General features: G+C 41.8%; 1 protein-coding gene across 1 annotated transcript in view; it reads right to left on the bottom strand.

Moving 5' to 3' along the window:
- Positions 1-23,731, bottom strand: part of EPHA6 (EPH receptor A6) — a 973,304-nt gene that overhangs the window by 162,376 nt on the left and 787,197 nt on the right. The window contains exon 13 of the mRNA XM_090058840.1: positions 2,465-2,587. Coding sequence (XP_089914966.1) covers positions 2,465-2,587 — 123 coding nt within the window. The remainder of the gene's footprint in view (positions 1-2,464; positions 2,588-23,731) is intronic.

The following is a 23,731-nucleotide window of genomic DNA, read 5'->3' as shown; positions in this document are numbered from 1 at the left end:
TGATAATAAGTTGCATACATTATAGTTATGCTTACAGTTCCTTTTTGAAATATTCTATCCCTTTGCATCAGTGTACCATTATTTGTTTTTAAACATGTATTCTGTAGTAGCCCCTCAGCATCAACCTTGCCAGAACCCCGTTGTTGTTGCAAAACTTAAAAATGACAGTTCCTGCCCCAGAGAGCTTACAACCTTAAAAAAGGACCCCTCTCTCTCTCTGCCCTCACACACACACATTCACAAAGTCTATAGTTAGATGTAGAGCTGGACATGGGTGAACCAGGTGGCTGCCTAGGGCCCAGACAGAAAGGGGGCCTGAAAATGGTAATTTTTAAATGATTATCATTATCTCTGGCGAAGGGGAACCCGATACTAAAAGTTCACCCAGGGCCACCAGGAGTCTAGGTATGGTGCTGGTTAGATAGAAAATGAGACAAACAAAGTTTCAGTGGATAGAGGATAAGAGAAATGATAGGTTTTCTGCAACGTTTAGCCAATAGTAGTACTGATGCTATATTCAAAATAAGTGATATTGGTAAAACTGGTAGTTACTCTATTATAAGATTTTTTTTGCCACTATTGTTCATTGAAGGATCACAGAATGTTTTACAGGTCATTAAGGAATGATGCCTGGCAGCATTTTCATGAATTGTGCTTTTACAGAGAGTTGCAATAAAAGCTCTGTAATTTATTTCCTATATAAAACAAAAGGGTAAGCAGGGACACCCTGGTACAATTTATACAATGTTAAAAGTGTCCTTTGATTATCAGGTTTACAAGTAAATCCAGGCACACAAAAGCCAAATGATTTCTCTCATGCAACAAGTCAATGGAAGAATGGCCACAGCCAAACTCATTACTCTTCACCTCCTGTGCTCATGACTAGAAAACATTTCCCACTTTAGGAAAAAATCTGGAGTGCTCTTGGAATTAGACATCTGTGAGTAATGGAAACTATACCTAGTTATATAGGTTAAATGTAATTCAAGGAGACTGTTTTCCTGCTGAAAGGAGGAAGAAAGAAGTTATGACAGATAGAAATTAATTCTACACTGAAATGTGCAATGGAGAAAATGATACAGAACCCTGATTTTAGTCATAGCTTTATACAAAACTTAAGTGAAATTTAGTCACTTTTCATTTGCTAGTTTTATTGCTGGATAGTACCCACTACTTCTAGAGAAAGATAGGTGACCTTTATAACATTTTTGGAGAAACACTGCACTTCAGGCTTGTCACTTCCATGCAGCAGCTCAGTGAATACTTCTATAAATTCTTTATACTTTTAACCTTTAACCTGAGAACAGCGCACTCATATGGCATTTAGATCTCATTGATAAACTAGTCTTATTTTGTCACCCTCATACCTTCAGCGCTACAGTGCAATTATGATCCTCCTTGTAACCTGAATGAAGGTGGAAAACCTAGTCATTCTCATCACTAGATTCCACTACAGAGCTATATGCTGGACTAGAAGCAGAGGCAAAGAGGGGGTTTTTAAATTGAGGTAGGGAACATGCTCCCTCAAAATCCTGTGCACTATCTTAAAGGAAAATAAAAGAAACAACCCCAAACTACTTTTACCTAAATTAAAAACAGCTATATGTTGCTGCATATATAAAACCAGAATCCATAATAAATAAATAAATAAATAAATCCTTCCATTATTTATTTTAATTGAAAAGATAATTTTTGCCTATCCTAAATTTTCACCTCCTGCCTGTTGGTAGAAATGTGCAAAGCTTAGTAGAATGCACAGGTATTCAGAGATACAGAAAAGCCAAAACATTCAAGTTTTTCAGACCTGAGGAAAAATAGGCTTGAAAGCTTGTCTAAACCTCACAACTGTGTGGTTGATCCAATAAAAGATATCAACCTCCATAAAATATCCTTGCCTCTCAAAAATTTAATGAGAGATTTCATATGCGCACACTGGGTGTGTCTACACATTTATTAATATGTAGTAGCTACTATGCATTTAGTTTAGTACTTGCCTAATGAATAACTTGCGCTACTGTGCAGTAGCACTGGCACATGTTTTTTTGTGATGCTTACTGAACAGTAGCCTAATAACACTATGCAGTAGCATATTAGCACTGTTTTTGCCTGGCACGCTACTGCACAGTGTTATTAGTTTACTGTACAGTAAGCGTCTCATGTAGATGAGCCTACTGTCTACCACCATGCAATGCTTCATCAAAAGGTGAGGAGGGGTTTATTTAGTATTTTAGTTAACACCATTTTATTGTGTCTGTTTTCCTCTTCTACTTTCTCACCTAAATATGTCAGGCATTGTACTACAGGCACTAGCAGGCTACTTCCTGCATATAAAACATTCTCACTCTGTTCCTTTTAGCTTTGCTCTTTACTGAGACAGGCAATACCTCTCTAACCTACTTTTACCAGATTTTAGTACTGTTCTCTTAGTGGGGGTTCTCATGAAAACTTCACTTGCAATACCTACCAGAGGAAATGCTGGGGGGCAAAGATCCACCCCCTGAAACTGGATGTGAGGCCAGGATGCTATTTAAAAATCCCGCCCTCAGGAATCTCGAAAGAGACTTCACCCCAATGGTCGGAAAGGATCCTTGCAAAAAGATAAAAGTTATCATTAATTAAGACAATTTGCTCTTTGACTGCTCTAAAGAAGTTGAATATTAAGAGAGAAAAACTAAAATGAAGCAAAATTATCAATAGTTTCACTGCAGTGGAGCCCATAAAATGCTGTTGAGAGATAAGAACCAGTAAATTAAAAAAAGAGCCAAACCCCAACCCATCAAATAAATAGCTTTAAGCAAGAGTGAGATTTTTCTGTATATTATGTACATGTGTTTAAAAGGAAAGTGGAAACATTTCAGAATTTCAAGGAAGAGAAGAAGAAAAATATTCATCTTTAAAGAAAAGATTACCTCTAGGATCCAGAAACTCCACAGCAAATAGCTATGTCTACACTAGAAATGGCCTTATTAGTACAGAACACAGCATACTCATATGAAAATAATTACATTGATAAATCTGTATTTTGTATGGGTGTACATACCCCTCCAATGCAAAACAAACCATGCTGTTGAAGCGTAATGTTGAATCTAAGCTAGAGGATTCAGTCAGGACTCACACCTCTGCAGACTCTTTAATACAGCTACGCTGGCAGAGTAGATTTGGCTTTATTCTAGTCTGTCTACATCGGTGGAATTCCACACATGCACTGGAAGAATCCTTTTACATTCCAGCCATTACCTGAAACTAGAAATTTGCCCTGGGAGGCAAGTCCCCTCTCATAAATAGTTATTAGATTAAGAATTGCGAAGACAAATTTAATATGTAGATAACTTTGTAATATGGCTATGATAAAATGACTGAGACCTTTGGGCCCCTGCCAGACGGTCAGGTAATGTCCTCATTGGATCTGATGCATGAGCCACATGGTTGTGCCTCCTGCCGTGCCACACACCTCAGATCCAATCATGCCCTAGTGCCAGCACAGGGTAGGGGTAGGGGGCAGGTTCCTACTGCACTGGCAGATAGCAGGCTCCTGCAGCTGGGAGCCTGCAGCTGATGGCAGTCAGAGCTGTGGTAGTGCCCATCAGCTGACTCCCAGTCACAGGGGAGTACCTGGCCACACATTCAATTCGCGGTGTGGTAGGAATGAGCCACAAAGTTATTACGCATTTTTTTTTAATAAATTTTATGGCTTTGTCTTTCTTTTACCACACCATTAACTGATTGAACTGATGTTGCTGGGTCACTGTTTAAAATGTGATAATCAGTTAATCAAGTCTTAAGTTTAACACGTAGTAGAGGCCCAGCTCCTACAATTTAATCCCCTGACCAGACCCATATAAGGCTGCAGAGATCCAGAGACTTCCTTGAAATCATGAACATATTTATGCTTAGTAGACCTTAGCACCCAATAGAACCATAAACCTCAAAACATTTTTGGGTTTGAATGAAAATGAAAATAATCCAAAATAAAATTAAAATGCAACTAGTAATTGGGTGAAAAAATAAAATACACTGACGGGTTTGTAATGATTAGTTTGATCATTAGTAGAAATGTAACACAGACATACATTAAAGAAATTGGATAGTGATAGTTTTGAGATCTTTTCACTATTTCAGAAGACTGGATATAGTTAATCCTCTAAGAGAAGGAAAAACCACCTGTCTATAAAATAAGAATATAAATAGGTTTCTTAGTCTTTATGTAGCTGCAATTTTGTGTGGACTAGTACAGATGCTGAGAAACCTGGTGAAGCAAATTTAGCATAAAGAAACATCAGTTCTTTTTTTTGCTGAAGCTGAGTAACCCTAGATAGCTAAAAAATGTTGATTATTTGATTTCTATGCAGAATAGACCCATTGTTTCCCTTCAGTAAGTGGATTTTCTCCTTGAAACTAAAAGATTGGTACAACAATAATTATGCTGTATACAAAGGGCATTGATTTAATTGATGAATTAGACACAAAATCTTTATTATGTTTCTTAAAGGAATAACATCTGAATGGTAGGGTGATAATTGCTAAAAACGACACCATTCCTTCCCCTTGAATATCCTGGGATCTTGCAAACGGATGAACGTGAGCAGATGTTCCACGTGAAATCAGAGGCTATCTGTACAAATACAAACTTCTGCCTATGTGGCTATTGTTGTATGATCAGTAGTCTTCCTTTACATGATCTAATTTTCCTCTACCAATGCAGTCTTATTAAAAATGAGCATGCTCTGCATTATTTTTTTGACTGAATTGCATAGAAAAAAGTTTCAAGACAAACTTTAGGGACAGGATAACAGCAATTAGTTGACAAGAATTAGACTTCCATGATGGAATAATGGTTGTTTCCCAACACCCTGCTTTAGCAGTTGTGTTTTTATCCTAATTACATTTTTTGGAAAATAAAGAGGAATTTGCAGCTACTTCCCAATTCCCTCCATCACTTTCTGCTCTCAGGGTTCATGTCTGGGAAGATACAGAAAGAATGCTTTTTCCCATATAAGGAAGATTCTTACACATGCTCGGGAGCATGGAAAATTCTAGTCCTGAAATCTCAATTTCACCCCTAAATTTTAGCTAAAGGGATGTCTCTTATTTCTCCTCTTGCAATTTGCAAAGCGATTTCCCCCCATCATTTTGTTAATCAAGTTGGTTGCAAATACAATTTTTGCCTTCAGCTTCCTCTGTAATTCTTATTGTTAGGCTTGTGCGGTATATTTTGTTTCTCAGGTCTTTAATTTTATTATCAAAATACTATAATCACTTGAACATTTCTTCAGGCAGAAACTTTACAATCCACAGCAGAGAAAATGACTCCTTAGTCTCTGCAATCTTTGAAGCAGATATTTCACTTGAGTTTGAAGTTTTAATTTGCTGCAGTTTTCCCTCATCTTAGACTTGGAGAACTAATTTCTTCTAAGATCAGAAATGGTCTACGTCCATATTTCTAGCAGTTTCCTGTGCCGCACCACTAAGTTTTGTGAGGAATAAATATTCTTGCTTAAGTCTAGAGCAGTCTTGGAGTCAATTCTTCAGCCCCAATACCATTCTATTTTTGTCATTTGTAGAATCTTATAGTGTACAGAAATATGGTAGAGTACATGTCAGATGCCTATGAAGTCATGCTGTCCGGCCCACAGGGAGGCCAAGAATTTGGGGATGGAACATGCCACCAAAATCTTGGCAAGGGTGTTACCCTAATTTATTTATTTATTTTACTGATAGTGTGCAAACTTTTACTGAAAAACAAGCTTTTTTTTCCACTGACATATTCTCACTGAAATATGTTTTACATCGGGGTGGGCAAAATACACCCTGTGGGCCAGATCTGGCCCACAAGGCCATTCTATCTGGCCTGCGGGGCCCCTAAAAATTTAGAAAATTAATATTGATCTGTCCTTGGTTCCTGTCAAAAATGACAGAAACGTGGGGCAGTAGGACCCAGGGGAAGCCTGGTGGGCTCCTGCAACAGCAGGGCCCCCCCAGCTGAAAGCCCCAGCAGGGGCTTCTGGCCTGGGACCATGTGGCTGCCCCATGCTGGAACCTCAGGTAAGGGTGGCGGGAAGCGCAAGGGAGGACCACAGGCAGGGAAGGAGCCCGGGGAAAAGCTGAGCCTGGGGAAAAGTGGCCCCTTGCCCACCCCATGGCTCATGTTCTCTGCAGCAGCTGCTCGCTGTGGGCTGCAAGTGGCTGCAGCGCAGGGCACCGGCCACGGGGTGTATAAGGCTGCTTTTCCTGCACTCAGCACCAGCTTGTAACCTGATCCTGCTGCCAACTTAGGCCCCGCCCATCAGGGCTGTGCATTGCAGCAGCAGCTGTGGCCTCCCCATTTGTTGTGCTGGGCAGTGTTTGCTGCTGCCCGCCTGAAGCTTGTGTGCTGGGCAGCCCAGAGGTGCCGGTGGCAAACACTGCCCGGCATGGCAAGTGGGAAGGCCCCAGCTGCTGGTACTCCCGCGCTGCAGTGATTTGCAGCCCATGTGGAGCTGCCTGTGCCTGCTCAGGACAGCCCTGCATTGGCTGCGAGCAGCTGCAGCAGGGAGTGCTGGCCACAGAGCAGGGGAGGGGCCACTTTTCCCTGCACTCAGCACCAGCTCCTTCCCCGCTGTCAAGCAGGGGGTCAGGGCTGCATGCTGCCCCTGCCTGTACCATAGGGCTGGGGGGGCACTGGGAGTGAGTGTGTGTGGGAGCACAGGGCTTGCACCCGTGTCCTGGGGCCAGCGCCAGCAGGGCCCGGAGCAGGGCAGCAGCAGTACAGGGTCCCAGCCAGCAGGGGCTCTATGGAGCAGGACATGCTCCCCGCTCTCCCTGCTGGTGCAGCCCAGCCCAGCTCCACAGACGCCTGCCAGCCTGAGCCTCACTCTGGGCCCCACCAGTGCTGGCCCTGGGACATTGGTCCCAAGACATTAGGACATTGGTCCCAAGATGGTGACCAGGGGGCGTTGCATCTGCCAAGGGCATGCAGCCCTTGACAGCTTGCCAAAACTGGGTAAGCAGCCCTCCACCCAAAATAATTGCCCATCCCTGTTTTATATATGTAAATGTAACTCTTCTGCCAGGCCCCACCCTGCTGCCAGGCTCTAATTCGAAGGATTTAAAACACAGACTTGTAAAAAAGTAAAAGTTTGTTTATCAGTAAAGTTTCCAGGAAAAAAATATCTTGCCTTATCAACACCCTCATACCCCCAACAACACTGTATACCATGCTGACCCCCACAAGCCTAACTCCAGCCTTACCCCCATCAGTCCCACTTGTCTGTTCTGGCACAGAACCCCAAAGAAGCCTACCTGCAACCCTGCAATATGATAGGACCAGATGCAGCAACCACAGCCACAGCCACAGCCACAGACCCAGCCACAGCACATGGCTAGAGGAGGAGGAATCTGCAAAGCCCCGAGAGAAGGCTTCTTGTAGTATGCTGTGTTCTGACTCAGACACTAGGCGGCACTGCTCTGCTGCGTGCATCCTTCAATCAAACTCCAGCTTCTTTCCCAGAGGGAGCGTCAGATAGCAGCTTTGTGTTTTTATGGACAGCTTGAACTTATTTGCAGATAGCTATTTTTAGCCTGACTTTTTAAGTTTACAGACAGTTGGCATCCCTGCTCTATGTTCACAGAATTGCTTTCCTAACATAGGCTAATATTTTGACCTGCTAAGGACTCATAGCCTATCCATTTAGTATTGCCATGAAAGCGCACTATTTATAGTATGAATGCAGAGGTCACATGATAAAAGTTAAGATGGCCAAGAAATTATGACCAGTTGGTGCAAGTGAGCACAGTTCTAACATCAAAGGCACTATGTTTGAACCTAATGGACAACTGTCCCTAAGCCTGAGAAACCACATTTGATTAAGTTCTGTTCTGAAAACAGGCAGTCACAAAGAGTCTGAACATAGGACTAAAAAGTAAGAACTACTGAGATCCATCTTGAATCTGCCACTGACTTCTTTTGAGCAATTCACTTCAGCACTTTACTTTAGTTTACAAGCTTACAAAACAGGAGGAAAAGATAGGTACCTACCTCACCAGTGTGGGGAAAACTGACACCAGAGAAGCACTTAGTAATTGAATAACATTTAATATTGTGTATCTATCTGAATATTTTAGCTTCATCCCTGCAGACTGAAGTTATACTATGGGTCACATCAAGATGGAGAATGGCTGGGGAAAAACCTGAGCATGGCTATGCAAGGTGCACAGTAAATCTCAGGCTAGGTCTACCTTACAACAGTTTTGCTGATATACTGTCATCCCAGTAAAGTCTACCAGCTAGAAATTCTTTTTTTGCCAGCACAGCAAAATCACTTCCATTATAAGTGACATAAAGTACATCTGGAGAGAACTCATTTCTTGGTCTGAGTAGCATCCACATGTGTAGAAGGAAGACAGGCATGGTGGCAAGCAGGGATATCATCCTGGTATAGATTCAGTGATATAAGGCCCAAGCCTTACACTAATGGCACCCTCCAGTCAGCCAGTAGCTGATCATTTGTGCTAGGGAGTTAGAGGCAGGTGGATAAGCTAGCCACATCATTCCCTCATGTGCTCCTAGTTATGCAAGTGGGGTGCCTTAACCATGCTACTGTGCTTAACCAAGCCTTCTAAGCTCACATGGACCATAACTGACTGATGGGGAAGAGGAGTTTGCTGGCACAGGGGTTTTTGTTTCCCTCTCCCCACCTGCTCTGACTGCTTCCGAGTCACACTGCCAGCATGGGGAAGAATGGGTTTGGACAGATGGCTGGGGTAGGAAATATGTAGTAGAATACCATGCTGCTGCTCCAGAAAATTTTTCATGAACTAGTTATTCGTACAACAGCACGTTCATGCTGAAGAAATAGCCATCCCTCTTAATAAGCAAACCATACTCCATTAAACAGAACAGTAGTAGGCCTGACAAGAGAGTTCATCTTCTAGAGCTAGAACAAAAAGTTCAACTAGTGTCTTATAACTATGCAACTATGCTGTATTCATATGATTTTTTGAAGCAGGACCTCTCTATTTAAAAGAACTGAGACAATCTACTTTGCAAATAAAATGCACTTGATACAATATTGATAGATCAACCTGGACCACAAAGAAAAAGTCTTTCACTGTAAGGGTGGCCAGAGCCTGGAATAAGCTTCCCAGAGAGGTGGTGCTCTCACCTTCCCTGGAAATCTTCAAGAGGAGACTTGTCAGGCACCTGGCTGGGGTCTTATGACCCCTACCACCCCCAGTGCTCCTTGCTGTCCATGGCAGGGGGTCGGACTAGATGATCTGTCTAGGTCCCTTCCCACTCATTGATTCTATGATTCTATAAAAAAAACCCCTGACCTTCTGAAGAGCCATTTAAAAACGAGGTAGATGAGACTGCATTTTAATAGACTAACCTGTTTTCAGAAAGATTAAGAGACCCAAAAACTGGCCTGTGAAGCTGATGCTATACATGAGCTTGTATGCTGAAGACATTTGCAACTTTCACTGAAATCAAGCACTGTTCTCCCCTGAAAAAATGGCATCTCTTTATTCACCATAGCTGCTGATTTAAGTGACAAAAGGTTTCTACCCTTTTTCACTCTCAGCACTGCACAGTCACAACAATCACAGCAGTAATCACTGAGCTGCCATCTACCCCTTCCTGTTCATCATCATCAGAATTGTTTACCAAGTTCCAATGGCTGACACCTGTGTAAACGCACTGGCGCACGGCTGTCATTAGGAGCATTGTTTCAAGAAATTAAATCGCACAGGTACAACTAATGCCCTGAATTAGCTCGCTACTAATATTGTGAGAGAAGGAAAGACTCCGTTTGATTCTGAACTTCATTGTAGAAAAAACAGAGACAGTTTTGTTACCAGTAACTAGAGCTCATTTATTATGGGCACCACTTAGAGATACTAATTGTGAAAACCCAACATGGCAAATTCAGGGTTACTGGTGTAAGAGTATTTCTAGAATTCTTGTGTGATGTCATTAGGCATATTTTTAACTGCCTCTTATAGGGTCTTCTGTTTCTTTGGCCATATCTATCCCCAAATGGCACTAGAGTTCCTCTTCTAGAGCTGGAACTGAAAGTTCAGCTGCTGCCTTGTTACTATGCAAGTGTGCTGTGTTAATGTGAATTTTAATTTGTATTTAATATGAATTTTAAATCACATTTTACACTAAATGAGAGGAATTTTCCCCATCAAAATATTGCATTAATGAACCATTAACACTCATCAGTTCCTCAAGTGGAAGAATGAGTTTAATATTTAGGCACTTTATATGTTATTATTTTATTGGTACCTCAGCACCTCAAGTGCTAAGACTAAGGAAAAAAAATCTTCCACTCAGTCTCTAGGGAAAGGAGGATAGCTTGATTTATTTGTTTGACAGCTGTGTAATACATAAGGCACGTGTGTGTGGATTCTAATGAAGGGGAACATGGAGCTGTTAATGTTGTGAGGATTATATACTTCTCTCTTTCAGAAGTATGCCTCATAGTCTAGGGCTAGCCTCAGTCCCCGTGACAGTTCCCTCCTGCACTCACCACTATCCTGCTGACATGTAGCAGGTGAGGTCCTGAATACAAAGGGAGAGCTACATCCAGCAGTTTACAGCAATTTATGTCACATGTGGAAATGGACCTTTTTTTGTATCACTGTTGTTATATGCTCATAAAGCCATAAAGTCCAAAAGCTCTCCAACTGCAGGCTGCTGACAGTAGATTTTAAATAGAAAGTAAGTTCTTTAAAATTTCCTTCCCCCCTTGGCTTCTCACTTGACTGCTGCCCTTTTTCGAGTATGAGTCATCTTCTCCCAGCTGATTTTGTCTAGACTGAGAAAAATAAAAAGGCAATTTTTGGCTTCCATCCAGGCCATATTATCTCTCCAGCTCTTCCAGTGTGAGTTCAAGTGACTTCACGTATATGTTGCATAACATGGAGCTGGGAAGAATAAGCCTTTTGGGAACTTTAAAGATGAAGGCTTTGGAGGGGGACAGACATAATGAGAGTTTGAGTGGAAGCAGATGAGTGACTTTAGGATATTTCTATTCACTGCCGTAGCCTCTTGGAAGTGGGGCGATAATTATTTTCTAAACATTATCCACATCATCATCACCTAATATCACACCAGACAGTCCCAGAGGAATATTGGTACATTTTTTATGCCTAAAAACTGAAGAGGCATCATGGGTTCTCATTCAGTGGGGATCAGTGTGCCCTGACCTAAAGCTTGGGGAAGAGGAAGTTCAAGATGAAAGCAGCCTGTATCTGACAATGGGCATCAGTTTTGCTAGCTCCTCTGTTTTTATTCAAAGAAAGTGAGTATTTTCCTGATGCTGCAATATACCTTACGGTACTGAGTCCCTGTAGTTTTCTACTACATATATATTTTACTGACATGTCCTCTGTAGACTACAGGGATTTGCATGTTAGTTCATTAACTCTACAGAGGAGGAGGTATGGGACCAGCTGTTTCATCTATAAAAGGTACTTGCTTAAACAACTGACAGTGTACTAATTTTGTTTTTGAAAGCTGGGGGCAAGCACAGAGAATGTCTTAAAAAAACTGAGGAAACAGGCCTTGACTAACTCTTTGGGTCAGATTTTTAGTAGCATTTGCAAGGGATGTATCGACAAATCTCCACCTTGCTGCATTCTAAATAGCATAAGTTCTTCCTTGCAGTTGTAAATCGTGTTTTTTCTATATGCAGATGCTTATCAGCAAGTACAAGTCCAGGTTTTAAAGGATGCAGTTGTGCATGTGCATTTTCTCCTGGACATCTAATATACCTGGCTTAGAAAAGCCATTTGATTCCAAAATAGTGAGTGATGTTTTATACCATATAGTGCATAAAAACAGTCAAACCAAATCTTCACTGAAAATAACGACAGACTTTCTGCTATCTTCAAAGAAGTCAGGCAGAGTTCTGACCATAGGGATAACAAACCTTCGTCAGGCCTCCCACAGATTCCCGATGAAGCCAGCAGGAGGCAAAGCCTGGCTTTGAACCCCTAGGATGTGATTTTCAAAGGCAGTCATCCTGGCCTAATTTTAACCCCTCTGGTTCCAGTAGAATCATTTAAACCAATACCGAATGCTTGTGAAAAACCCTACCTTTAATGCAAATGCGTTTGTGAACCTATTGTGAACCCCTTCAGCTTTCTACAGGCATAGAATGAATAGAGTGACCTAACAACATAGCCTCCTTGTGGTACATTACAATTCTTACAGCCTAAGATCTAAAGAATTTCCACAAAAAGTAGTAGATTGTGAATATTCTTAATGTCTAAATATATATCATGTGCGATATATAAGGGTTTAAACCTATTTCTTTCCATCGCTTATTAGGACAGTTTTGATTAACTAAATAGGAAACCCACAGCTCTTTAAATCAATCCAAGAAAACAATGACAATAAACAAAAAAATCTTGGAATTGTCTAGATTCTTTACCCTGGGAGAAATAAGTTAATGAAAGCTTTCTACTCCTGTTGGCATTCAGCTAAATCTATTTCTAAATGTTTATTTCCCTGCATCAAAAATGTAGGTAAAAAAAGCCTTACTTCCTGTCAGGAACAGGTGCAAGGAATGGGGACAGAGAAGAACAAAGAGACTCTAAGGGCATTTTTACACATATTTCTGACATGGCGCCAGGCGCTTTTAATTAGCGAGCCATGCTAATTAAAAAGCACCAGGCGCTGCATCAGGAACACATGCATCAGTGGCGCAGCATGCCTCTGCACTGAGAAAATGGTGGCGGTACACTTTGAGCTAAAGCACATCGAACATGTTTTATAATGCAGGTATCAAATTTAGGTGCGATTAGTTAAAACATATTAATGCACATGTAGACATGACCCAGCTCTAACTTTAGTACTGGGTCTTCCCAGCCCCTAGGGGCACTTGACATGGCAGGGCTATAGGGACTTGGTACTAACTTTAGTGCTAAGTTTCTGCATGTGTAGACACCTGCCAAAAATCACTTCATGCTCATTAGCTTCATGTGCACTAAATTTAGTTGTGCTTAAATGCATGTGTAGATGTGCCCTCATTGTAGAAAAGATGTATTTGAGGACTGCCTAGTGGAGTATGATCTGACCAGCAGGTGCATTGCTTCCCTGGAGATTAACACCTTCATAGAGACCAACATGAGGCCTCTGCACCATTTAATCTTTCAACCTACAGTTTGACAGGGACTTAGTGCAGAAGCTTTGGTATCTCCCTTCACAGGGGGCAGAATTTCCCATTTCTGCTTCTGCTACTGAATGTTTTGGATATTTATTTCTTGCTTTTATGGCTGCAGAACTAGGAATAAACTTAGGCTTGATCTAGTTTTAGGTATTAAATGTGGATATTTTGATTTTGTACTTTCTTTAAGAGTCTCAGGTTTTGGCCTTGTTTAGGACTTTGAAAGAAAATAAAATGCAGAGTAAGGGAACCTATTCCAAGGAGGAATTGGGTGGGCACCTTCAGTGTTTGCATGGAATAGTGACATTTTCTTGCTTGTTTCTAGGGAAGCAGTCTGAAAAAATAAAGGACTTGCTTGAAAATAGTTCTGCAAACACTGTAACCATTTACTTTGTAGTGTGTTAAATGTCAATGCATGCTGAAGTTCCGATGGCTGGGAAGACTGGCGTGAAAACCTAAATATGATTAAGGCTTTTAGCAGCAATAACAAATGTTCTGTTGAATCATCTTCACATTCTTAATGGAAGATTAATTTACAGTACTGTGCTCGTGTTTGAGATAAAACAATCTCTAATCATTTAAGTTGTCTATTTAATAAGGTATTTTTAAATCAGTACTTGAACTGTGAAAATAGCTTTAGCAAATGCTAAACAAGAGCTTTGAAATATTAATATATTTATAGTTAAGCATGATACCCAAAGTGTCTTTCGAAGCACAGTACACTGTACATTCAGATTTCACATTTATGCATGTAAAATTAAAATTGGGAGAAACATAGTATTTTAAATTTTATTATCTTGTGGCTCCAGTGACGGAAAAAATGAAATGCTTCCTGCAGTTTATGATATCAGCTAAAATCTTCAGGCTATATATATATACCCTCTTCTGCTTATTTATTATAATTATGGGGAAGGGATTGTGAAAGCTGAAAGCGCAATTGTATTATCAGCCTATTCTACTAGAAGCCTTAGAATCAGTACAGACTTATAAAACAGTAGTTCTTTTAGTAGGCAAAAATTGTTTGCAAGAGATTGTTTGCTTAAGAATTGAGAAGAACTGGTCTTTTGGGGAGTTACTAAAATCTGGGGTGCATAATCCATTAAGAATGGGAACTAGAAGGTAAAAGCAGCACCAATGTACAGACAGGATGTGGTGAACTTTAGTGCTCCGGAAGACATATAGAATAGAGAGAAAATACTTTTACAACTTCCCTATACTCTTCCTGGGTAGAAGACAGATTGTTCCAAACCATTGCTGGTAAACTGGGAGAGGAAAGAAGCAGAGGGGGGCAGAGCAGTGGAGAGGAGGATGACATTAGATGGTGCTTACCTCGCTGCCCACAGTGGGTGGCAATTCTGCCTCATAGAGAAACTGCTAACCATCAAAGGAAATTATTGGTGCTTCTATTTAAATGATCTCATGAACAGCTTCATCCACAAAGGATCCTATCTTGACCTTCTGGATCTGGGAGGTGTAAGGGAGCTGTTAGAATTCAGTTTTTGTGGGTTTTGATGTCAATACTTCTGGCAAGATAAACACTGACAGGTGAAGATGTAAGTCCATGAACTCATACCCGCCTGTGGCAGTAATTGAAGTAGTCACAAATCAACTAAAAACACTGAAATGTTATTAAAATATCTGTGAGCTCTAGGATAGACTCAAAAGGAAACAAAACGTAGCTTTACAAAGGTTAACACTCAAAATTTGGAAGTTGAGAAAGTATTTTAGTAAAAAATAATCATACCATATTTTTTGGCATACAACACAGCCCAGAACAAGACATACACTTTGTTTTTGAAAGACAGAAAGAAAAAGAGATCTCTTCTGGCGGTACGTAACTGAGTAACAGCAGCTAGGGAGCTGAGCCTGTTCATTGTTCTGCTCCCTGTGCATTGCATGCAGACTTACTTGTGCATCCCTCTGGCAGAAGCTTAAGTGGCAGAAACTGTGGCTACCATATTTCTTCACTGATAATGTGCACTCAAATTTCTAGACATGTTTTTTGGGAAAAAGGTGCGTTGTATATAAGAAAATACGGTGTTTATGGAGTTTCACAAATACCTATCACATAATGTTTCTAGTCAACATGTTTGTTTAAATTTTCTATCAGTCTAGAAATTCTGTATTTTATTTAAAGTAAATATTGAAATTTAGTCATTATCAGTTTAATTTATTTACTTCCAAATGTTATTCAGCAGAAGTGACCTTACTAAAATTTGATAGCAAAAACCTGCAATATTTACCAATTAACTTAGACATAAATCCATTCTGGAATCCTAGATGAATATATTTGCTTCTTAAAATGTGTGTACACAACTTCCATTAGCATTGTATGCTCACATCTAGAGGGGAACCTAGTTAAACTGAATGTTTTGTAAACTCATACTATCTAATTATGAAACCTCTTTTAATTGCTTTTTTTTTTTTGCATTGCTTCTCCAGAGACCTGTATACCGATGATTTATAAGAAGTGATACAATATATTCAGAAAGGAAAAAATGCAAGGACTAGTACTTTTGCAAACTGTAATCCCAGCCTAAACTTCAAGAGTCTGGAATGAATCCCAGACAGCTTGCATCTAAATTATTCATTCAGCTGGAACCTGAACTGTGTATATAACAAGAGTTGGAAAAACAATTATGGGCTGTGAAATGGGTATGACAGGATTTCAAGAAAAGGGAGCTAAAAAGAGATTGTAGGATCAATACAGTAAGAAGATCTTGTAACATTCTGCTGAGCTGAGTGAAGAGATCCTGCATAAACAGATTATATATGAACATTGTTAACAGAATGCCATTCTGTTGGTGTTTTTAGTGCATGTGTGTGGGGTGGGGTGGAGGGAGTGGTCCACAATAGTGCTGGTAACAGCACCAATTTGTCTACTTTAGACTGGAGTTTCAGTTCTGTGAGACTGAAGCAAGATAATAGGGTATCTGCCTATTGTACATGAAATGTTGCATAATTTTAGCAGTAAGGCCCTAACATGCTCTCCTGGGCAGAATGCAGACAGCCTGTGGAAATCGTCAATAGCTTTATCATGTAACCAAGCTTGAACAAGTTTTCATGGGCTGGCAAAAGAGACAAAAGAAACAACTTCAGGAATATAGTTCTTCCTGCCTTGTAATACATCCCATTCAGACAGTTACTTTGCTCTCATTTCCGGTCTTACTTTAATAAACTTAACTCAGTTTTACTATTTTAAGCTGATACATTTGTGCATCAACAGAATGTACTTTTTCCATATCCACCTCCTATTAATTTTAAAATTCACAGTGCTTAAAATAAGAAAATAGGATTGGCTATTTTAAAAAAATTCATGTCTTAACTTGATTTACTTTTCTGATTAATACATTTGTTAACAAATATTTTATTTGCTATGTTTCTTCAGGACAGTTTCCATCTAGATTTAGAGGTTTAAAATCACACCATAAATAAGGAGTGGGCAAAGTCCAGCAGCCTCGGCTCCCAGCCTATCTCCATGGAGATGTGGGAACATGGGGATGTCACAGCATGGGCCATGATGGCGTGGGGCTGCAGAACCAGGGCTTTGACCCTGAACTGTCACACCCCCGTGTTGTCATGCCCCCACACTCCTGGGGTCTCCAGGGAGACTGGCTGGGAGCTGAAGTCCAGCCACCAGCCACATCTGTCACTTTGCCCACCCCTGCCATAAAGTGCTTACTCTAAGGGGATGACCAAAAATCATAGAATCAAAATCATAGAATCAAAAGTCATAGAATCAATAAAGTTGGAGGGGACCTAGACAGATCATTGAGTCTGACCCCCTGCCATGGGCAGAAAGGAGCCCTAGAGGTGGCAGGGGTGATAAGACCCTAGCCAGGTGCCTATCCAGTCTCCTCTTGATGATCTCCAGGGAAGGTGAGAGTACGACTTCTCCGGGAAGCCTGTTCCAGGCTCTGGCCACCCTTACCGCGAAGTGGTTCTTCCTAATAGCTAACCTAAACCTCTCCTCCCTCAGCTTGTGGTCATCATTTCTGGATATAATCTTCCCAGAAGTTGGAATTAAGTATTTAGCACACATTGAAAGACAAATGGTGCCCTCTAAAGGAAACCATATGGGTGATAAGAGAGTAGAATTTGACCCTATCTAGGATAAGCTGTTATAATGTTTGCAGTGAGGGACTAAGAATGGATTTGACAAAGGAATTCAGTTAGAATTTAAGTGCATAAGTCTAAGAGACTGAATTGCAGAAACCTGCCTGAATTCACTGAGCACCTGAAACATCCCACATGCATATGTTTTCTAGTAAAAAATGTAACAAAACACAACTCAGTCACCTGAAATTCAGTTTCTGGATATGTCCAGATGTATTTTGGGTGAGCTGATCATTTAGGCAAAGTTCCGTTTAAGATTATTTGTCATTCATAAACTAGGCTCTGTACCCAAGTCCCCTGAGTAGGCCTATTCGATAGGCCTATTCAGAGTAGACCGACAGTATTAAGTTAAGCACTTATAGCAGCTTTTGCTGACTTGGGATGGTGTTCGTCTTTTATGTAATAGCCTAGTGGTTGAAGCATTTGCCCAGAAAAAGTGGAAGGTCTGAGTCCTAGGTCTTCAGACTAAGAGGATAAAACCCCCCACCTCCCACCTTGCAGGAGAATGCTCTCACAACCAGGCTAGAGGCTAGCCTGGATTGAAGGCACTGTTTAGCTATCCTGGGACACCTTGCAAAAAGGAAGAGTCATCAGTCAAGAGGGAGAGAACCAGCAAAAGGAAGCATGATTCTACGGCCCAGTGATGAGGGCTTTGGGAAGAAGGGATATCTAGGGTCTGATCCCTATTTTCAGTGCTGTTTCTGTGTGAAGGAGCTAAAACCCAGAACCCTCTTCTCTTACCTGCTGAATTACACCATTACAGTCTTTGCTACCAAAGTGTTTCCTAGATTTTTCCCATGCAAGTATAGTCCAATGATGAGTGCCTTAGCTTTTTAACATTAATAACATTACAAAACATAGCATGGATCCTGGTCCAAAGGAGATACATAGTAGCTTATTAGGAACAAGTAACAAGCTACAAAAATGAGTCATTAGATTTTTCATGGTATCAGCGCTCAAGAGAATGTTTTTCCCACTAGCCCAGTGACCACTTCCTTGGTTCAATTGTTCTCCTTCTGTGAACTACAACTGGATCTATGATCTATGGCGATCTATGGACTGCAACTGGGTATTAAGAGACCAAACAGTAAAGAACAGATTATTTAATGTGATGAAAGTGTGAGGCTAAAGCACTTATTCTGACTGCTCTTACATCCTGGTCAAAGAAAGCTTTTTTATTAGATAAATTATTTGAAAAAGGATATCTTGTGCATTTGTCTAAGATGTTGACAAAGTTTTATGAGAGAGGAAGGAAGTAAATTGAACCTTGAATTTCCATCTTAAGTTTCCAACATGCCTCTGTTTTTAGGCAGATATTGCACACTCAACTAAGTTGAGCCTTTCATTAACTGAGGACCCTTACACAAGCTCCTTCCGGGCTCTTCCAATCACACTGTAACTTTTGAACTTTACACAAAGCACCTGGGCTAGGGGCAGACTTTACACATAAACCAGTTTAAGCGATCAGAAACTGGTTTAAACCTGCAACAGAACAGACATTCATTGCACATAACCCAGTCTGAAAATGGCTGAAACTGGTTGGAGATAAACTGGGTTGAATGTAGTATCAGACTTAACTGATTTGGGTCAAACTGTCTGTTCCAGACTCCTTGCTGGTTTAAGTTAAACCAGACACCCCCAGCATCCCGGCATGCTCTCTGGGGTGGGCGGGGCTCTCTGCTCCACAGCAGGGCTGTCCCTTCCCCTCTGCTCCCTTGCTGGAACTCCAGCAGAGACTTGTAGGCAAAGCAGTGTCTGCTTGGCTTTCCTTGCCCCACCCCACCTTGCTGCTCAAGCAGCAATCCCCCTCCCCACTCCCAGAGCATGGGCCATAGTGAGCATGTGGTATGCTAGCTAATGCTGAGAGGTGTCTGTGTATGACAGACAGGACAGTCTCTGCTTAGGGCTTTTTGGAGCTAATCAACAGGTAGCTGGTAATGCCCCTACATTCCTTCCTTGGAAAAACCTATTTAAGAAGATCTTGAACTAATGAGAGAGACTTTGTTTTTTGATGGGGTGCTAAATGTTGATAACAGCTGATAAATGCTCTGTTATCAACAGCGAGGGGGTGGGGACCCCTCCCTAATCAGAGCATCCTGCTGGTGCCTGGCCATGCCTTCCTCAGCTCAGCAGTATGGAAGGGAGGGAAGGCTGCTATAATGCCCCTGGCTTCTATCCTGAGTCACTGCAGGCATGTGCTTGAATTTCTTCAGTCCAGAGGGGATGTTTGTGCAGTTACAAACCAGCTCAGGTTAGCCAGCTTAGACTAACTTGAAAAGATTGAATCAATTCAGGCTCAGGCTTTTTGAATGTCTGTCTCTAGGCTTAAAGTTTCAATGTGATTGATCTTCACAGATGTTTGACATTTGGCGGTTGGGGGTCAGACCCTCCATGGCTCTGAGGCCAGGAGGCAGAGGGTGCTGTTGCATGTCTCACAGCATGTTTTGTGGGCTCCCCGGGTTGTAGAAGAGTAGCAAGAAGGGGATAGCTATAGCCCCACTTCTGGGCGAGTAGTGGTGGGAAAGTAGAATTCTTCCCTGTGCCCTGTCTGGGGAAGCTGGCCAGGGCACACCCACTCCCTGCAGAGTAGTTTTGCCAGCTTCCTTGCTGGTGATGGGCAGAATGGTCTCTCCCTCGGGTGTGTGTGTGGGGGTGCTCTCTATGGGGAGAGAGCCTCCCACCCAGCAGACACAGCTGGATGGTAGCCAGCAAAAGCAATCTATGGGGGGTGGGGAAGGGGCTGAATCAGCCATGAATCTTGCCAACCTCCCTAACTGGATGACATACTGGGAGCTGGTGGAAGGGTGGGATCTGAACCCCTCTGCCCAGGCCAGCTTCCCCTATGCCCTGGCCTAGCTTCCCAGGGGTAGCTAGGCCAGGCCTGTGTGACATAGAGGCTCAGACTGCACTCTCCTGCCCCAGTTCCTGGTAACACTGTGTTGTCAGAGGTACCTTCCTCCCCTCCCCCTCCCATTGCACAGGGAGGAGACTATCAGGCTCACCGCTCTTCTTAGGCAGAGCTGCTTCCCTAGGCAGCTGTTAGGCTTTCTACAGGGCTTCCTGTAGAGCTGTGGAGCTGCATAGAGCCTGGTGCTTTGCTCTGTGGCTGTAGGGGCATCAAACTAAAACTCCTCTGAGTGATTTAAGGCACATTACACCACTGAATTTCCTACAGTGGCTGGAATTAATGTGAAATAAACCGCCAAGGTGTGCAAATACCAACACCATTAAAGCGGTGCAAAAGCATTTAGCTGGCTTTAAAGTGTCATACACGCACACCTCTCGTTTCATCTACACATGGCCCTGAAGGCCAATTTCTGAATTCTGGTGGCTTCCGAAAATCTTGGCAGATTTATTGTCATTTTGTTTATGTAGGTTCAGGTATAGCACTATATCCAGAACCCTGGAGGATATAAAAATAATTTAACTTCTCAAGGCAGAATTTCTTCTTGGAATAGGAATCAAATAAGGATTACTTGCGATTCCTGTTTCTCAAACTGCTGACTAGTTACTCATGTTTCAGATAAAGTCCCAAATGCAAACTTAGAAAATGACAAACCAGCCAAAAAGAAGGTATAATTCTTTAGGAGAAAAAGTTCCCAAGGAGCGTGTGTGCAAATCATGGCAGCAATCAGTGGTGCTTACCTACTGCAGCTACTCCTGTGCGTCCCTATCTCAGCCACTGCTGCTGATTCCCCTGATGTCTATCCACTCTGCTGCAACTGCTGGTTGCCACTAGTGAGGGGAACTGGCAATCACAGAAATCAGTGGTGAGGGAAGCAGAAGTGACAGCTCCAGTAGAGTGGCATGGAAACACCCAAATTTACTATGGTAGGGCACAAAACAAACAAGGTTTGTGAAACACTGGAAACACTCAGGAAATAGTATCCTGTGACTCAGGAGACTATCTAGCATGCTACCATAAAACCCACTTTCTAGCTCACCCAAAGAAGCATTACAATTGTTTGTGGACCTGATTATGCAAACACCTGTGCGCCCAGCTTTATTCTTATAGATTAAATTTTGCTCTGAAGTGTTTGTAACTGGAGCCTGTGAAAGGTGAGAGAGTAGGTATGGTAATGCATTCAGAAAGCAGTTATAGGGAGATAAATGATTTCTTTTTCTGCAAGAAATAGCTGACTTATAGTAGTCACATCCTGGCAGATTAAAATGCTTGATGTATGTATCCCTGAATGGGCATATTAAAATTTCATGCCATCTTTTGAAAATTGAAATATAATACTATAAGCCAAAAGCCAGCATTGCTATCCAGAGCAAATAAAGGGCTGAGGGAAGAGGCTAGAATAAAGGGATCCAAACACCCAAATAGCTAAAAATCCTTTAAATAAGGAGCCACAGCCAAGCACATTTCAATTGGAAACTATTAAAAACTAGCCAATTGTCCATCAAGAATGAAGGGGGGTATGGGGGAGAAGGGGGCTGGGATGGAGAGCCACCACCTAATGCCCCAGGCTGCCACTGTTCTGTCTCTTGCAGGGACTGGGGTGGGGTTCCTGAAGCCAGCTCCCCCACCCCTGTCCGCTCCTCAGTGCAGCTTTGGTACCATGGCGGTGCTCCCCCCATGCTTGGAGCACTCAGATTGGCTGTTTCCATCAGCCAATCAAAGTGCAAATAAAGCATTATGGACAGACAGACAGACTTAGGCTTTTATAATAATCAAGTTTGAATACAGAGAAATTCAAATATTAAATGTTGTTACATTTTAGAAAAAAAATAAATTAAGAAGGCTAAGTTTTTACCACATTTATAGGCATAAGAATGGGTCTTGGAAAAGGTAGATAATAAAGCACTGATTGGTAGAGGTGGAGACTGGTAAATGAACAAAAGGACAGTCAATAAAATTGAAAGGCAACAAATTTAAGACTGGGAAAGGGATTTAAAAAATAAATAAAAACCATGTGCTGGATTTACCTGTGGAACTCATAACTAGATATGGTACTGTGGCTAAAGGCTTGGTGTAATTAAAAATAATGTATATGGATAAAAACAGCAATAGCTACAAGGGATTCTATGTAAAAATAAGACCACCTGCACATGCTTTGGCACAGGAGCAAACCACTTACTTAGGGGAAGGTTCTTTTGAGCTCCCATCTGATCTGATGGGAATGCCTTCTGCCTTTACACCAAAACAATTCACCATGCCAAAAATGATATAGCTTCTCTTTTAACCTGGTTTGGCCTAAGATTTCCTAATTGAATAGATTTTGAGTTGTACTGAACTCCAAATACAGCCAACCTTCTGAAATAAATGATGCAAGTTTAAATCATAGAAATTTAGGGTTGGAAGGGACCTCAGGAGGTCATCTAGTCCAACCCCCTGCTCAAAGGAGGACCAGCCCCAACTAGATTATTCCAGCCAGGGCTTTGTCGAGCTGGGCCTTAAAAGAATCCACCACCTCTCTAGGCAACCTGTTCTAGTGCTTCACCACCTTCCTAGTGAGAAAGTTTTTCCTAATAACCAACTTGAACCTCCCTTGCTGCAACTTAAGATCATTGCTCCTTGTTCTGTCATCTGCCAGCACTGCGAACAGTCTAGCTCCATCCTCTTGGAACCTCCTTTCAGGTATTTGAAGGCTGCTATCACAGCTCCTCTTAGTCTTCTCTTCTGCAGACTAAATAAACCCAGTTCCCTCAGCCTCTTCTCAGAAGTTACGTGCCCAGCCCCAGGACAATTTTTGTTGCTCTCCGCTTGACTCTCTTTAACTTGTCCATATCCTTTCTATATTGGGGGGCCTACAGTATTCCAGATGTGGCCTCACCAGTGCTGAATAGAGGGGAATAATTATTTCCCTTGATCTGCTGGCAATGCTCCTACTAATGCAGCCCAGTATGTTGTTAGCCTTCTTGGCAACAAGAGAATACTGTCAACTCATATCCAGCTGACTATCCATCATAGGCCCCACATCCTTTTCTGCAGACCTGCTGCTTAGCCAGTCAGTGCCCAGGCTGCAGCAGTGCATGGGAATGTTCCGTCCTAAGTACAGGACTTTGTTCTTGTTCTTGTTGTACCTCATGAGATTTCTTCTGGCCCAATTTTCCAATCTGTCTAGGTCACTCTGAATCCTAGCCCTAGCCTTCAGTGTATCTACTACACGCCCCAGCTTTGTGTCATCCATGAACTTGCTAAGGGTATAATCCATCTCATCTTCCAGATCACTAATGAAAATATTGAACAAAACCAGCACCAGGACTGACCCCTGGGGCGCTACACTTGATACTGGCTGCCAGCTGGACATTGAGCCATTGATTACTACTGGTTGAGCCTGACAATCCAGTCAGCTCTTTATCCACCTTACAGTCCATTCATCCAACCCATACTTCCTCAGCTTGCTTGCAAGAATGTTATGGGAGATGGTATTAAAAGCCTTGCTAAAGTCATGGTATATTAAGACCACTGCTTCCCCATGTCCACAGAGCCAGTTATCTCATGATAGAAGTTGTAA

Source organism: Crocodylus siamensis, chromosome 1 (assembly GCF_052110815.1).
Source record: "Crocodylus siamensis isolate JL-2025a chromosome 1, ASM5211081v1, whole genome shotgun sequence".
Classification (NCBI taxonomy): domain Eukaryota; kingdom Metazoa; phylum Chordata; order Crocodylia; family Crocodylidae; genus Crocodylus; species Crocodylus siamensis.
The sequence above is the reverse complement of the archived record's forward strand: the minus strand, read 5'-3'. Positions and strand labels throughout refer to the sequence as shown.